At 37.9% G+C, this 12991-nt stretch overlaps 1 protein-coding gene across 1 annotated transcript in view; it reads right to left on the bottom strand.

Moving 5' to 3' along the window:
* The window catches only part of OBSCN (obscurin, cytoskeletal calmodulin and titin-interacting RhoGEF), a 233612-nt gene that overhangs the window by 154793 nt on the left and 65828 nt on the right, over positions 1–12991 (bottom strand). Inside the window, exons 34-41 of the mRNA XM_072413427.1 lie at positions 12415–12681; positions 11338–11607; positions 8270–8536; positions 6671–6937; positions 5355–5627; positions 4605–4856; positions 1864–2130; positions 658–924 (exon numbers count right to left, since the gene is read on the bottom strand). Coding sequence (XP_072269528.1) covers positions 658–924; positions 1864–2130; positions 4605–4856; positions 5355–5627; positions 6671–6937; positions 8270–8536; positions 11338–11607; positions 12415–12681 — 2130 coding nt within the window. The remainder of the gene's footprint in view (positions 1–657; positions 925–1863; positions 2131–4604; positions 4857–5354; positions 5628–6670; positions 6938–8269; positions 8537–11337; positions 11608–12414; positions 12682–12991) is intronic.

The following is a 12991-nucleotide window of genomic DNA, read 5'->3' as shown; positions in this document are numbered from 1 at the left end:
CACCGTTCTGCTCTATGGAGAGGGGAGGGGGAGAGCGACAGAGCGGCACCATGCTGCGTGCTCTCCCCCTTCCCTTTCATTAGGATCGCTCGTCGTTCATCGTTCATGGATCCGCCAGGACGGATCCACGGACGATGAACGACACCGACTGTACACATGCCAGATTCTCTCCCGATATCTGGCCGATGCCGATTATCGGGCGAGAAAAATCTGACGTATGTACGCAGCTTTAGATTCTTTAAACATTTGACCTTCCAGCTAAGCTACTATAAATACTTTAGATCTTGCTAGATATAAAGTTGCTTTAACCCAAGTAGTGAAGTACCTTCAGTTCTTAGTCTGGAAACTAGACAGGGTTACAAGAGTCTAAACATTATTAGGACTGGCTTTAAAATGTATTTTATTTGTCCATTTCAGGGTTATAATTGAGCAGTCATAAGATATGGGAGCTAATATCAAGAAAATTTGCTCTAAAACCTTGCTTTCCACTTGTATATAGCACGCTTTTAGTATAAACCGCCAGCCATAGTGCACAGGAGCAAGCATAGTAACATTTTTTATAAATGCCATAGACTTTAATTTACTTGGTGGACCATTTCTGGAGTTGCACTTATGAAAACTGAAACTTGAAAATAATGCTTTCTGTCTTGTTCTTACCAGTTACAGTCACATGAGATGAGCTCCTCTGGTCCCCGGTGTCGCACATGTAGTCACCAGAATCTTCAGGTTTTGCATTTAGAATGAGAAGCTCAACCACCGCACCCTGCTGCTTAATTTCGTATTTCTCACCACTCACTAAAGTTTGGCCATCCTTCGACCATTTAATGGGAGCTCCGGGCTTGCTAAGTTCACAGTGTAGCTTCACAGTATTGCCTTCTTTGACCTTCTCGTTACGTAGACCTCGCTTGAACAAGACCTGAACAGCTGCAGGAAAACAATTGCATAGTCCAAAACTGATTCAAGTCTTCATAAACGGTGATATCCTTTTGTTTTTTTTTTCTTTTTAATACCTGTGCAGATACATTAGCCGACTAGAAAAAAAATAATGTACTCCATCGTTTCTAAAGTTGTAAAGGTGAACCTAGAATTAAATTAACCGGATTTATTAAAGCTCTCCTAGACTGGTGAAGATAGATTATCAGAGAAACCAAGAACCTGGAATGAACTTCCTAAATATAATTTCTTCGCAGTTGGCCAATGCTTTAAAACTTGGACCAAATCCATTTTTGGTTTGCTGGATCACCCAGGTTCTCCCATTGTCTATATTCTCCAGTCTTGGAGAGCTTTAATAAATCAGGGCCAATGTGTTTTTCTAAATGCAAACTGTACCCAACCTTCACCTGGTTTAGGCTCGTATAGTGCAGCTTCTGTTCAGCAAAGGCCAGGTTGAATGATGAAAAAGCTTTACAAGAACCATTCAGTTGTACTAATGTGCATGAAGCATGCTAATAGGAGAAGGCAGATTGAAAAACAGAGGCGCTCTTCAGTCATCTGCTTCTCCTTATAAAGTGTTATTAAGCTGTAGTAGTAAAATCAGGTCTCCTGCCCTTCCAGGGAGGGCTTTGTCGTGTGTCTGGACTACATTAATCTCAGAACTGAAAAGGCAGAATTGCAAATCCCTTAGCAGGTATATAAGTATATCTTCCAAGGGATTTTCCAAGGGCCCAAAAGCCTTATTCTATAAAAATATATTATAAGAGTTTATCCTTTAAAAATGTTCTCAAATTGCATGTATAGCCGGAGTAGAGAAGGGCTTTAACCCTCTCAGTTTATTTTTTGCTGTTTGTGTATCATTGGAGAAACATCTATCCACTTCCTGTCTCAGAAATGCAACAGTTTGATTACAAATAAATACCAATATACCTTTCACCGTTAATGTTGCAGAAGATTTGAGCTCTCCAGTTTCGCAGGTGTAGGTTCCAGAGTCTTCTTGGGTCAAGTTATGGACCAGTAACTCCACCCTGTGATCTTTTGTCTTTATCTCATATTTGGTGCCAGATGATAGCAGCTTGTTGTCCTTCTTCCACTGCACCTGGGCTTTCTCATTGGACAGCTCACAGAAAAGTGTTGCAGTTTCACCTTCCTCAGCCTCGGTGCTTTGCACTTCACGTTTGAAGTAAGCCTGCACCTCTGAAATATTAAAAAGTTCAAAAGTTATAGAAAGAAATAAAGCTAAAATCTGTTGATGAGGAACCTCTAAGGATCACTGGTGTGATCTAAAAATTAATCCTTAATATAAAATTGCAAGGCCCTAAAAATGTATTTCCCCTTTTTTTATCCCAAATCCCGTAATCCCGTATCTCCCATCAGCAATAATACATTTGTTCTCTCTACGCTTATTATTTATTGTATTATACACCTAAAAAATGAGGCCTCTTCATATGGCTTCAGCAAATGCAATGGAAAAGACATATATGGAACCGAACAAGGTAAAAAGCTTGGGCCTTGGGTAGTTTTCTGCAATACTTGGACTACTTGCTAATTAAATAAGCCAGAACTTACTAAGATTGACCATAAACATTCACTACAGAGTTAAGCTGCGTACACACTTCCAATTTTTGTCGTTGGAAAGGATCTTTCACGATCCTTTCCAACGACAAGGGAGTGCACGATGCATGAACGGTGCTGTACATACAGCACCGTTCATGCTCTATGGGGGAGAGCGACGGAGCGGCACCCTGCTGCGCGCTCTCCCCTTCTCTTTCATTACGATCGGCTGTCGTCCATCGTCCGTGGATCCGGCAGGTCGGTCGTCCGGACGATGGACGACACCGACTGTACACACGGCAGATTTTCGCCCGATAATTGGCCAATGCCGATTATCGGGCGATACAAATCTGACGTGTGTACGTAGCTTAACTGAACTCCAGATCAGGGTTGCCCATTTAAAGTTCAAAAAAGGTCTTCCAGCCATCAATACTGGCTTAAATTATATCAGGAGGAGCGTTTAGTCCTGCCCTGTTGCTACAATTATTTGGTTACCATGAACTGGCTAAGCACAAGGTCCAATGCAAAGAAAAGAAAACCTCAAGTTTTAGCCAACATCACCAGATTTCTCCAAGTTTTAAGCTTGCCAAAGCTGAAATTGACTACCAATAAACCTATAAAAATCTGCATTTTATACACTGGGAATAAAGCTAAAGAGTCTTCTAAGGGCTTGTGGACAACTGTTCAAACCTTTCATAAATGTTTCCTTGATGGTACTTAGAACAAACAACCAAGAAATGACCGTGCAATACCGATATGGTTTCTGGTATTCTGGCAGATGACTCCACCTTTTCTTTTTGAGTTATACATGGGACTAAAATTCCCTTTCTCCTGTCCCATAACTTTTCTTGAACACTACCTGATCTGACTATTGCCTGGGCTTAATAATTACATTCGTTGCTTTACAGGACTTTTACCAAATTCTAGGAAGGCCATGTAGTGAACTTAAAACAACCATGATTCCCTAGTAAGAACCAAGACTTCTGGTTGATGTAAAAGACTCAAAGAAGTATGTAACAATTGTTCAGGTCCCAAAGGATTCTGTTCCCCCAGCCTTCAATCATTAGTTTTTTAGCTGCTCACAAAATATGGGTAGTATCGGTTGACATTGCAGGACGTTTTTTTGAGCGTGCTTTTACTTACATGATAAAATATGTTACAACAACAAATAGCAAACAAATGCAACAATAAATGCAAGAACACAAGGACAGTAATTAAAAGTTACTTTTAGTTGGGTTATCCAATGTTAAATTCAAAGCCTTACACCATTCATAAAGGAACCCAACAAGGGATTAAATGAGGCCTGGCTGCCATTTACAAGATCATCAGAAACTGCACGTTGACACTCAAAGTCCTTTTCCTTTGAGATTTTCCAGTAACATTAAGACTATTAATACAACACAAATTTTGCAAACACATGACCCAAAACTTTATATTTCTGTTGTTTTTGTTTTTTTTGGTAAGAGTTTCATGCATCCATGAACTTGTTAAATGATGACGAAAGGACTTGTTGATAACATTACAGGGAAACAAATGCACAGATATGGTGTAGTTTTTGAGATTAGTCATTCCGGGTTCTTCGTTTCTTAGGAGGCAAACCAACATACCATCTAAATGAGTGCAGTAGCTATCTGAGTAAGAACTTAACAGAAAATGCAACATGGGACCTCCATTTTTGTAGGAGGGGCATGGAAGATCTGGATGTCCTCAAACATTTTTTTGGATTTACAAAAATGCAGTGAAGTGGTAAAAGAATTCAACAAAATGCAATTCTAATACATTTTTTTATGAATTTATGAAGATACTGATATACATTCTTGCTTACAGAAAGATCTTTCCTCTTCCTATAAAGTAACAGAAAATTTCAAAAAGTTGGCCATCTGTTTTCTTTGTTATTCTTTGCTTATTTTCGCACTTCTAGGAATGCAAAAATAATAAATTCATCTAGAGATGGTTTGGGCTACTGAAACCCAACTATAAAATAAATTATATAAATAGGACTTTTGTTCTATTGAGGATTTCGATTTATAACTTGAAACGTTGCAATTATCTGCTGAGTTCCCACCAAGGACGAGAATTAGTTCTACATCAGATTTAAAACATTTTCCTCGTCTTACCCTGTACAGAAAGAACTGTGCTATATTTGCCAGTCCCGTGTTCACAGACATAAGTGCCATTGTCTTTGTTGGTTACGTCACATATGACCAATGTGTTCTCATGTCCAATTCTAGATATTTGATATTTTGAAGAATTGCGAACCACTTTCCCATCTTTATACCAGGAAACAGGCTCATTTGGTTTTGAGGTTTTGCAAGTAATCGTTGCACTTTCCCCCTGAGATACTTCCAAATTGGTGATGGAAGATTTCTCTAGAAGAACATAAAATTAGGACTTCAACATTTTTATTTTCATTGTAAAATTTTCTGAGGATGCGCCAAATTCAAAGTTTAGGATAGGAGAGGAATCTAAAGCATGATTCAGAATAAATTTAATAATAAAAAAGCATTTTCAGAATTTCAGTTTTAAATAATAGCATTGCAATCTTTTCTGCAGCCAATAATCTTTAAGATGTCTTTGGAAACTAAGCCTCAGATATGAAGACGTTTGTTTTATATCTCTTAATAAATCCTGGATTTGACGCATTCCTAAATGTCAAGCAACCAAATTAAATTTGACACAGAAGTCATTTTGTAAATCGGGAATTTTGTAAACAACAGTTAGCTGTATTAAATATTAAATTCCATTAGTTGTAATTTGGGTCAAGTGAAGTTTTCAAGCAAAACTGGTGAAATTATTTAATTTTTAAATCCGAAACTTCACTCATCCTCTATTAAATTGATCTAGATCATGCATTTGCCTGCTGTTACCTTTCACTAATAGATCTACAGATGTTTTTTGATCACCGGCTTCAAATGTGACCACGCCAGAATCCTTCACCCCCAGCTGTTTGAGCGTCAGGGTGTGATAGCCCCCTGGAAGTGACTGGACTTCATTGACTTTGTTGGTATGTAATGGGGTTTTATCCAGAAACCAGTGAACTTTGTTATAATTTGCTGGAGAGATTCTACATTTAAAAGTTGCAGTTTCCCCCTCGTAAACTTCAACATCTTCAAGGTCTTCTACTATGAGAATTTTGCGGCCTAAAACGAATACAGAAGGTGAGAAACGAAGATCCAGAACGAGACAGCCTGTGAGACTGGTGGGTTTGGAGTAAATGGATATTCTTCAGGCCACTTCATTACATTGATGTTCCTCTTAATTATTTCAATAGAAGGGCACATACAACAAAATCACACAATACAAACAGCCAGCCAGCGTGGACAGAGACATTAATGTGGCATTATTAATTTTGTAATTGCTGCTCTAGTGAGTATAGGCGAGTTAGTAAAACTTAAAGAATGTAAGAGCGTCCTGGAGAAAACAGATCTTGACGTATGGACTACATAAATGGGGTGATAAATCTGGCCCAAGGGGTTGTAGTGTGACCATGTGGATGGAAAAAGCCTTACTTGGGTGGCAGAAGTTTGTCAGTTGAATAGGAAGAAGCTGCTTATTGAGGTTGACTTTGGACACCTATCCAAAAAGTTAGTGTCCTAATAACCCTCCCTTTTGTTGTTCATTTTGGCGGGTTAGTTGTCAAGGCATCTGATGCTACGGAGCCCTCTCGGTTGTCATCCTAAGGGTATGGTTTCTTTGATACATATTGGGACCAAAGCTCCCCGTAGTGGCTCCTAAATGTTATATATAATGGTAAAATACTATTTGGTGTGTTGCTATAATTCTTGCTTAGGTATTTCATTACCTCTTGTGGCTGCTGTGGCCACTTTTCACCAATGATACTCATTCCAGGGGTTTTATTGTGATTGTTAGGAGAAGAAACAAGGACATCACTGGTGAATTCACCACAATTATGGAATTTGTTTCAAAGGAATAAAGATGGGAATGCAGTGTGACCTAATATGACCGTGGAGAACTCAATTGTTTAAAGATGCTAAAGAAAGGATCTAATGCTTTTCCAAGTGATTTTACAGACATTGATCATATCTTTTAGTGGTTCTGAGAATATTCTAGAACATTAAAATTTAAGCCTCTTTATGAATATAATACTATATATAATATGTTGTTATAAGGAAGAAACATTATGTATACATAGTGCTTCCTAGTCATAAGCCTATCTTCATACCTTTCACAGTGAGCGAGGCCTTAGTCTGGGCATCCACAATGTCACATATGTAGGTGTCACTGTCACTCTTCTCCAGATCATTCACAGTCAAGCTTAGGACGTTGCCTTTCTGGGTTATTTCCAATTTCTTAGACGGCTTGAGTTCCGCCATGCCCTTCCTCCATTTTACAGTGGTAGCTATTTTCTCAGTCTCACAGACAAAGGTGGCTTCCTCTCCTTCCTCGGCCTTAACGTCAAAAATTTCCTTGGTGAATCGATTGGGTTTTTCTGTTAAACAATAAATTAGGTGTAATTAATATCTGAAAAATAATCCAAAATAAACCAAAAAGTGAGTGGGTTAGATAGACATCACATAAATTGTTTTGGGGTTTTTTTATGTGGAGTTTAAAACAAAGGGATAAGTCAACTTCAAAAAAGTGAAGCCAAACTTTTTTTTAAAAAAATTGTGAACCTCCAAACTTTGGAAAGTTTCATTGAAGTAAACAAAACGCAAACCAGTCATTAAAACTACATCCACAGATACAATTTACAAAATTTCTTTATTAAACTAGAAAATCTCAGGTATGAGACGCTGACACTTTAAAAAAACATACTCAAATAGGAAATTGGGAAACAAACATTGAGCATTTGAATAGATATCCATTGACATTTATAAATCCTACCGTGTTACATTGAAAGCTGTCACTTTCAACACTTTCCCTATCTGTTGCTGGCTGATTGAAATGGAGAAAGGTGATCTCCTTTAGGGATATTTGGCATCATAAGAAAAATTGAATACCCCTATTTTTATCATATTGTACTATTGTTTTTTGCTTGAATTTATTGTTGCATACACTGATTGTGGGTAAAAGTTTTAAATGGTTTAATAAAGAAATTTTGCAAATTTTATCCGTGGTGACACATTTGAAATAATTGCCTTAAATGTTCAAATTACTCCTCAAGATTTTGGGAAGCTAATTTATGTATGTCTTGTATGGGATATTAGCTTTGATTCAATTATCTAAATCCAATTTCTCTTTATATAACTACAGAGTGGCAAATTGCTCAAAGTTGTGCAGAACAGTTTGAAAGGCTCCATGTAGTTGGACAAGATGATGGTCTGAGATATTCTGAAATTCTAAACAGAACCTTTACCAGACATTACTACTGCTTTACAGAGCAGCAAATTACTTAAAAAATTGCAGAATGGTTCCAGAGGCTTCTGGCAGTCACATGTGATGATGAGGCCAAACATGGTCTGAGATACTCTCCTTAAAGTTTCTATTACGGATTTTTACTAATATTGAAGCTAGAAGAGTTTGACTACAAGAATACAAGAGGTGGTCAGGCTTTAGAAAAGGGAATTTGAATTTGAAGCAAAAATGACACTTTTGTTGGACAGCTTTGTTTGCATGTAATGGTTGGGAAAATGATAAATAAAGTAATGTAAAATAACAAAAACAAATCCTAGAATGAACACTATCATTGCCAATATTGTCCTACATAGTTAGAATACAATTATTTTGTTATAGTGGGCCTTGAAATCACATGTAAGTCCTACATGAGGTCCTAATCAAGACAGAGTGACTAAGTTAAAATTCCATGTCCATTAACGCTCACCTGTGATCTGAATGGTAGCTTTGGTCTTTGTATCAGCAGTCTCACAGATGTATTCTCCAGCATCTTTGGATGAAGCTTCATGGATGATCAGCCTGGACTCCAATCCTTCTTGAATTATCTCATACTTCTGGCTTCGCTTCAGGACCTTGCCATCCTTGGTCCATTTTATGATAGTCTCTTCTTTGGAGAATTCACACTTCAAGACAATGTCTTCTCCAGCAGAAACTGTCTTATCTTCCAGAGGCTTTGTGATAACAGCTGGCTTTCCTGAAAAAACATAGGAATGGGAGATACGTGGAGAATGTTCCCTGGAAAATATCCCTCAAGCACTAATAAATATTCACTGCTAAGAATTGGAAGTGTACAATTCAAACAGATTCCTAATAAAAATTCAAACGTATAATCCTGTATAGTTCCCTTAACTGTAGGTTTATTGCAATATGGTTAAGCACAGGGAAAGTTGAACGTGTTTCCCACAAACCGTTTTTTGTAAGGCCGATACAACCTTAGCTGAGGGATAAATGGATAGCCCAGCATTAAAAAGGTAGAAATATCTCACCTCCTCACACCTAATTTAGTAGATATTTGAAACAAACAGAGCATACACACTAATCCAAGTCTAACTTCTATTAAATATACATACATTTTATTCTGTCTGGGGAAATGCCCAAGTTGCAATTTTTTTTTTAGATATTGTTAACGAAGCTATTTTGTTAAAACTTAAATGGCAAGAGCTCTCTCATTCTCCACTATGACCCTTTTTGACAGAACATATAGACTACTGGAGGCATCCAAAGGTCAAATTCTGGTATTATACTTCACTCTCTCATCAGAACTGTAAGCTTACTTATATAGCCTGGGTTTATCCTGAGATTTGCAGAAGTGATGGTAAATCTTTTTTAATATATCACTTGGAATTGAACTATAGGACCATGTTGAGATGGTACCAGAAGGATCTCTACGGTGTGTCGCCATTATGCTTTAAAGCATGTGGGTAGGTTAGTTTCATGGCGCATGTATGGTGGCTTAATAGTTTTAGACAGAGGTATAAGATCTCATAGATTTTGTGATAAACATATCATTGCCAAAGATGCCATAATGTGCGTTTTTAGTAGTAAAATACTTCTGTCCAAACAATCAAAGATATTAACATTGTATAACCTGCCAGTGGCTAGTATTGCTCGGTGGAATGCCTGGAAATCCCTGACTATCACCAAATCTGTACATAAACAACAGTTCGATTGCATTATGACAAGTGATAAATTCTCATGCATTTGTAAGAATAAACCTTGCACTTTTGATCTTTCCTGGAATCCTTGGATGGACTTTTGTTCCTCGGCTGCTCCTATTGCTTCATAATGGGGACTGCTCCCACCCTTCTTCTTTCTCTTCCCTCCCAGTCTAATTGTTTCCCTTTTATATTATTGTTTGTCCTGTTTATATAATATCAGTTGTTTGTGTAATGAGTTATGTTTAACCTTGTTTACTTAAGGCTACGTAAACAGGTTCAATGATTGTTGTTGGAAGGCATCTTTCATGATCCTTTCCAACGATAAAAGACTAAACAGCACCATTCTGCTCTATGAAGAGGGGAGGGGGGAGAACAACAGAGTGTCACCCCGCTGCACTCTCCCCCCTTCATTTGTATTACAATTGTTCATTGTTCGTTAATCCGCCAGGACAGATTCATGAACATTGGACGAGTGCTGTACATATGTCCGATTCACGTCCAATACAAGTCCTGAAGCCATTATCAGATGAGAATCATTTGACATGTGTATTGAAATAAATATACACAATTACTATATTTGAAAAAGGATACAATGATTAAAAACAATATACTAGTTTTAAAGATACATTCTGTCACAAACAGTATTAAAAAGCCATTGGAGATATATAGAGGCCAGATTCTGCACTCAAACCAAATGTGTCTTATACATGAAATGTAAAAAGATGAAAAAAATCAGAATAAGTAAAAGGAGACCCAAAATATTTTGTTTCAGGTTGAAAGCGAAAGTTAAAGTTAGAGCCTGTGCTAGGAGTTGTATGGTGCTAATGGAGTAGTGCAGGATTAATGAGGTGCATCTGGAAGTTGAGCAGCTCCTTAAATCCCAGGGATCTTTTTAGGCAGTTTAGGCAGTAAAATTCCAGAACATGCTTTATTCATATTCAATAAGATTGGCTAATTTGTTTTAGTGGCTACAGAGATCTTCCTTATTCAGAGCTGGAATAATTCAAGAAAAAAATCTGTAATTGGCTGAGAGATCAGTAAAACCAAACTCAAAGTGGACATCTTTATTTTTCAATTTCAGTCCACAAATTCAAATTCAGGAGATTGCTCCTTAGTTTCGAACTGCAGGTAGTCCTCGAGTGAAGGACATCTGACATACGGACGTCTGCTAGAACCGGGCTTTCCTTCTTTCTCCTGTGTAGGATGGAGGTTTGATGGGGAGGGGACGGTTTGCATGACTTGCAGAAGAAATCTGGTACTAAATGCAGCTGAGTTTGTGGGTGATCTTAGGAGCTGAGCTGATCTTTAACATCTTGTTACTCTAATGATCAAGACAAACTCTGCAGCTGCTTCTTTTTGCAAATCAAAGCGCAGTTTGCTGCAGAAGTTAATGGATGTCTAGGCTCCATAAAGTTTTTTTTTTGCTTTGTTTGAGATTAACTCACAGTGAGGACTAGTATCTGACACCATGTTGCCTAATAATACGTTGGGACAAACATCTGTCCTGATTGCATTTACTAAAATAATGTACCTGCTCCAACTTACATACAAATTCAACTTAAGAACAAACATACAGTCCATATCTCATATGCAACCCAGGAACCACATATTTGAAAGTGATTAACAACTCAACAATAACAATCAAAAAATCACTTTCTCTTTTATAATTGGCTCCAATACATTTTACCAAAATTATGACAGTTCTCCAAAATCTCTAAATTTTGAATAAACTCTAATTTGTGTTCATTATCCATATAAAGATGTTATCCAAAATAAAACATTTTAGGCAGCACACCCCTTTTTTTTTTGCTATACTAGTGATTGACTGTTTTCTTACCTTTGACAGTTAAGGAAGCCTTGGAAGATAAGTTTCGGGCATTAAAGACCACATCACCTGCATCACTGGCTTTCACCTCCTTGATGTTGAGTGAGTATTTTCGGCCTTTGTTGGACACTTCGAACCTTCGGTCATTCTCCACCTCCAGCCCATTCACTGTCCAGTAGCATTCATCTATACTCTCGTGAGAAAGAACACACTCAAATGTGCAGCTCTCTCCTTCTTTTGCCTCGGTGCTCTTTAGGCGTTTTGTGATTCCGATATTGAGTTCTGTCAAAGAAAAACACAAATGTGAACCAAACAGTGCAATAAAATATTGGATTGTTCAATATGTCATCTAAGCACGACAGACTGAAAGTCTTTACAACTTTCCTGGCTTAGAACCATGACCTTAACCCTACTGAACACTTTTGGGATGAATCGGATCTTTGACTGTGAGCAAATCCTATTTCGGGCAAAAATTCACACACACACTTCAAAATCTTGGCAAAATCCTTCCCAGAGTGCTACGTCTGGTATAGCCACAAAGGTGGTGGTGGGGGGTTGGAATGGGACAGCCCACAAGCTCATATATTTATGATGGTCAGATGATCTATTGGATTGTAAGCTCTTTGGGGCAGGGTTCTCTCCTCCTGTATCACTGTCTGTATTAGTCTGCCATTTGCAATCCCTATTTAATGTACAGAGCTGCGTAATATGTTGGCGCTATATAAATCCTGTTTAATAATAATAATGATCAAAAGTTAGTGGATGTAACAAATGACGTGCAATTACCAGGTATACATGAATATGTAAACCACAGATTGCATATAACTTTACAGTTACAAATCATCTTCCATTTTTTTAGAAAGGGGTATAGTTTTTCTTGAGTAGATTTTAGTTCTTTCTACCTGTGTCCATGTTGCAGAGTTTCACTTTGTAGGAAAACTGTTGTTGGCATGACAAAGTAAATGTAAGTCTCCCTCATGAAGACTCACAACAAGAGCTTTGATCCTTCCCCACCACTTAAAGTTAGTTCTGGGCTTGACTTAAATTTTAACACTAACTTTTAGGCAAACAATATGCTTTGTACAGTACCTTGGACTCCAACTTTGGACCTGGCTACGTCAGTTCCGATGTCGCATACATACAGTCCAGCATCAGACTTGTTCAGGTTGTGGATGATGAGAGAGACAGTCTTCCCAGACTGAAACTGTTGGTACTTGTCTCCGTTTGGCAGGACCTGGTCATTCTTCTTCCATACTGGAGTAATATTAGGTTTGGAGACTTCACATTTCAATGTGATTGTTCCTCGCTCTTCGCCCACTGCATCGTCCAGGGATTTCATGAACACTGCAGGCTTTTCTGCAGAGGACAAAGCAAAGCCACAACAACAGTAAATAGTTATTGCAATTTATATTATAGCATGAAATGAGGATGACATATGCCTAAAATATTCTACCACAGTTAACAGATACATATTCCTGCCAATACTGCCAGAGGTCTACTGATCTCCAGACTTCCTGCTCTAAATTGGCAGCATTTCTTTTGCTTCACCTTAAATCTCAAGACCCTCCTTATGTTATGGAGATGATGAATACAGTTTAGAAGAAAAATCATGGTCAGATAAAAGGAAGTTATGGGATATCTGTCAGGATAATGTCACACGCATGTA

The sequence above is a fragment of the Pyxicephalus adspersus genome, chromosome 5 (assembly GCF_032062135.1).
Source record: "Pyxicephalus adspersus chromosome 5, UCB_Pads_2.0, whole genome shotgun sequence".
NCBI classification, from domain to species: domain Eukaryota; kingdom Metazoa; phylum Chordata; class Amphibia; order Anura; family Pyxicephalidae; genus Pyxicephalus; species Pyxicephalus adspersus.
Note: the sequence above shows the minus strand (reverse complement) of the source record. Positions and strands in the feature narration are given on the sequence as shown.